This window comes from Eurytemora carolleeae, unplaced genomic scaffold (genome assembly GCF_000591075.1).
Source record: "Eurytemora carolleeae unplaced genomic scaffold, Eaff_2.0 scaffold2747, whole genome shotgun sequence".
NCBI lineage: Eukaryota > Metazoa > Arthropoda > Copepoda > Calanoida > Temoridae > Eurytemora > Eurytemora carolleeae.
Genome location: NW_019398631.1, coordinates 2,455 through 6,852, shown reverse-complemented (window position 1 = coordinate 6,852; position 4,398 = coordinate 2,455). Strand labels below are relative to the sequence as shown.

At 30.1% G+C, this 4,398-nt stretch overlaps 1 protein-coding gene across 1 annotated transcript; it reads left to right on the top strand.

The window, feature by feature from the left end:
* The first annotated feature begins 1,500 nt into the window (after positions 1-1,500).
* Positions 1,501-3,585, top strand: LOC111717552 (uncharacterized). The gene is made up of 5 exons (XM_023493047.1): positions 1,501-1,724; positions 1,918-2,099; positions 2,438-2,558; positions 3,012-3,163; positions 3,359-3,585. The coding sequence occupies exons 1-5, from the start codon at positions 1,560-1,562 to the stop codon at positions 3,405-3,407; spliced, it is 669 nt and encodes a 222-aa protein (XP_023348815.1). The 5' UTR covers positions 1,501-1,559; the 3' UTR covers positions 3,408-3,585.
* The last annotated feature ends 813 nt before the right edge of the window (positions 3,586-4,398 follow it).

Here is a 4,398-nt window from a genome sequence, read left to right as displayed (position 1 = left end):
ATTTAATTGCTAAAATTTCAAATTCTAATATTTGTTATTACTGAAGAGCAATGGGACTAATTACCTTGAAAAACTGTTCCCCGGACTTTTGAATGTTATTCGTAGGAAAAAATATAGGTAAATAACATTTTAAAGGAACCGAGTTTTGCCACAAACTCAAAATTTCTAATCCTTATATCTTTGCAACCTGAAGATGTAGACCTTTGATATTTCATACTAGGACTATTACATCTAACAGAATGTATTATATAGTTTGAAATATTTAAGGTTTTTAAACGACATCAGATTGCAAGGCATATGGATTTAGAAAACCAGAGTTTGTAGTAAAAACTGAGTTCCTTTATTTTACAAAGTTAGGTCTGCTTGGTGTAAAACATGTGATGACATAAAACTGTGGAAGGCTTATGTGATCAAAAAGCACAAAGGTTTACTATGTAGATTTAAAATTGGGAAAACTTGAGTACAACAGTGGTATTCCTATTACAATATGTTTTATTTAACATTTGTATTCATATTACTCGATGAAAATATTTTTTGAATTGAAAATTTGAAGAATATGCCACTAAACTACAAATTAAGATGGTTTATAAATCCAAGATTTGGTTTTATATATTAAGATAAGTCGACAACTTTAAACCAGTTGTTTATCCTTTTGTTACAGCGTGACCAGAAAACTGGTGGAAAGAATGGCGTCTTCTTTCTTTTCTATTATTGCTAATGGGTTTATATTTGTTACTAATTTCTTTCTAAAAGTGTGCCTGGAATACTAAAAAAAGCAAAAAACTTAAACTTTCTGTGTTAAAAGAAAGAACAATTATCATATCATAATTTTCTGGAAACCATGCTGCGCTAATAAATATTTAATTAAACATTTTTTTAGAAGCAGGACCAAAACAGAATCGGAAGCAATAAACTATAAACGCAAAAAGCAATTAACAAGGAGAGAAAAAAGTAATCTGCGATTCCACGACGTTCGAAGTTCGAGTTTAAAGATTTAAAATATGTAAAGGGTGACACTGTAAAGACGATTTGAAACTATTTAACGATGACGATCCCGAGACTAAATTAAGTGGGATCCTGCCTTGAATGTGGTCTTCAAATTTCTTATTCAATGATTTGGCAAAGAAAGAAACAATTCGGAATCATGAATATCAGGAAACAGACTCATTCTTTGTGGGTAACCATTTATAATAAAGTGTAAATAAGAAGAATTACTTTTTTTTCGTAGAGCTTCGTCGCTGCCACACTTCTTTCCGAGGGGGCAGAATGTACAATGAAAGATCAACTGTGTGAAGTCCTTTTTAAAAATATCTTTTATAAGATCTTTCTTTATAATTTTTAGTAGTTTTAAAAATTATAAAGATTTACAACTTTTTCTATGATTGTAAATGACATTTATTTACTAATAAACCGTATTACCCATGTGTTAAAATTACTTTATGTTGCATGAAAAGGAATGAATCTAAAAGTTCTTTGTTGAAATCCATCAGTTAGAAAACTAAAAATCCGCAAATCCGAAACAAAAAATTCCGGAAATTAGAACAAGTCTGACTGCTAAAATGAGTGACTCAATTAATTGGAATAAAATTAAATCTGGAAATGTACGCACTATATGGGCAGAGATAGCTCCTACTATTAGCAAAGAACTCTTTAATAATAAAGTTGCAGTTGTGAAGAACATACATGATGCCCCTCTCTACGATTTGATGGTTTGCTTCAGAAAAGTAAGTACCTTTGTTTTTAGTTAAATTCATGTTAATCATATCTCTACAAAAGAAAACAACCAGTCCAATAAGCCTTTTCATTAACGTAGCTATACTTTGAATATTAAAATTATCTTTGGAAGCATTTTTTTGGATAATGCACTAAATCGAATAAATTTTATATTTTAAATCGTCTCCTAAAAAATTTTATCAGGATGCTCAGTTCATGAAGAAGGAATACTATCTTCTGGGACATTTCTCCGACCTTGCAAAGACGACTGGTCCTCCTCCAGGCACCAACTCCGACAACCTCCTGAAGATTTGCTCTAAGACTTTGAAAGAAACAATTCCAGAAACCTTTATACAGAGGTGGAGCAAAGGAAAGTCAACAATTAGGTAAAGAGTTTATAAAGTTTTCACTTGGATATTTAATTGTATTTAAATGAATTGCTTGTTCCTTTGATAGGACTGAATACTTTTGTATTCCTGCGCTTAAGGGTTGAACTATTTTGTTGTACATAAAATGATGAAACTGTACTCCTGTATTTTATAGTAGAACACGCACTCCTGTATTATAGGGTAGAACTGTACTCCTGTATTCTAGGGTTGAACTTTAATCCTGTATTATTGGGTAGAATTATACTCTGTATTCTAGGGTTGAACTGTACTCTGTATTCTAGAGTTGAAATGTATACTTCTGTTTTTTAGAATAGAATTGTACTCTTGTATTCTAGGGTTGAACTGTATGGGATGAGTAAGCATATAATTAACTGGGCAGTAAATAATGGAGATCTTGTTGTGGATCTAACTAATCCCTCTGCACATCTCATGAAAACCGTGTACATAATCAATGAGGTATACAGTATACTTACACTTTACAATAAAGCGTTACAAAGGAAATGAGTTTTTTCCACAAACTCTTAACTGTTTCACCCTCATAAAGACTCAGTTTCTTACTAAAAATAAAACCATGTTAAATTTTATAATTGAGTAAAGGAAGTAAGAGGTGAAGTAAAGAAATTCTATCGTCCAACCCGGCTTACCTCACCCCGAACTAACGAGAAGCATTCGGTTTCTTTTATTTGAAATCAAACGTATTTTCGTCTATAACTCAACAGTCTTTAGACTTACAGATTTGTTTGTTTTATATATGCCAACAAAAATATATTGATGATAAAATGCTATAAAATTATGTAAAAGAGGTCAAATTGTGATCGAAAGTCACAGTTTTCTGAAATATTGTCAGAACCGTTAAATCAACGTGACCTGGCCGGGTACCAAAACAGTTCTTATATTACTATTGTTTAGGTCGTCTATGTACAGAAGGTACATATGGAGGTTGAAGTGAACGGAGCGAAGATACAACATAGTGTATTTGACGCTAGGATACCAATAGCTGTGGCATACAACAAGTTTCCAGTGAATGATAAAGGTGTTCTTGGTCCAGCTATCAATAACAAGTAAAACTTTTTTCCTCTTTTGTCTTTTGTTTAACATTATTTTCATTATAACTTCAACTTTAATTCAATTGTAATAAACATTTATATTACATTTAAAGACTGCAAGTTAAAATAAACTTTAACAGAATTAAAGAAAGATTTGAAATGAATCTTTACTCTCTTCTTTGTTTTTTTTTCATCAAATTTTGTGTTTAGGGTTGATACAGATGCTGATTTCTTCTGTGTGAACGAGGAACCATTATAATATAGTTTGTTTGCGTTATTTTATGCATACACATCATGCACAATCCAGATATTTCATAATTGTTTGCAATTAATTATATGTTTATTCTAATGCATTTAAATTTTAGTCGGAACAATGATAATAAATCATTTTTCACCCTTAACTTGATGTATTTAAAATATATTTAAAAGTTTTAAAATGTATTAATTCGCATTAATGAATTGATGAACGTTATAACATTAATTCATCACATTCTTATCAAATCAAAATAAAGAACACAGAGTCTGGCTCAAAAATACTCAAGTAGTTTTTCTGTATATTGAGCTTAAACAGATTTGGACGTTGTTAATCTACATTCTATACATGTTTCTAATTCCTAGTTTCTATTTATATGCATAGCATTTTAATATTTTTTTTTCTGTTTCCATTCTGTATATAATGCAATTCAAAGTTTTAAAAATTGTAGTCATACATAAAAATATGACTATTTTCTTGCAACATCTATTATCTAATTATGTAATTCTTAACTTATTATCTTTGGTATCATCACTTCTTTGTTTCTTCGATTCGCTCAATTTATTTTCTTTTACTTTTACCTTCATTCTATTATTCTATAAGACTGGATATTTAACCACGAACCATTACATATAAGGAGTAGTACAATAGATCATCAATAAAGTCTTAACTTTTGTGGGTAACCATAAATTTAGTTGAATTAAAAGTAGTTGCTTCCGCGCAGGATATGCCATAATTCAGTAAGTAATATATACATCAATTCTTGATGAGCTCTTTCATTGTTTTTCGATAGTTTTCCTAACCCTAATTAGGTGAAAAAAAGCTCTTGGCTGTTTTGATTATTTTTTTTTATTTTTTCCAACTATTTCTTCATGATAATGATAACAAAACATTTCAATTAAATAGATTTGAGGAGAAAGTTTAGAGATCAGGGTGCGATTTTATCCTATGCCAAATAGTTTATATATACATTTGTTGCCAAATAGTTTATATATAC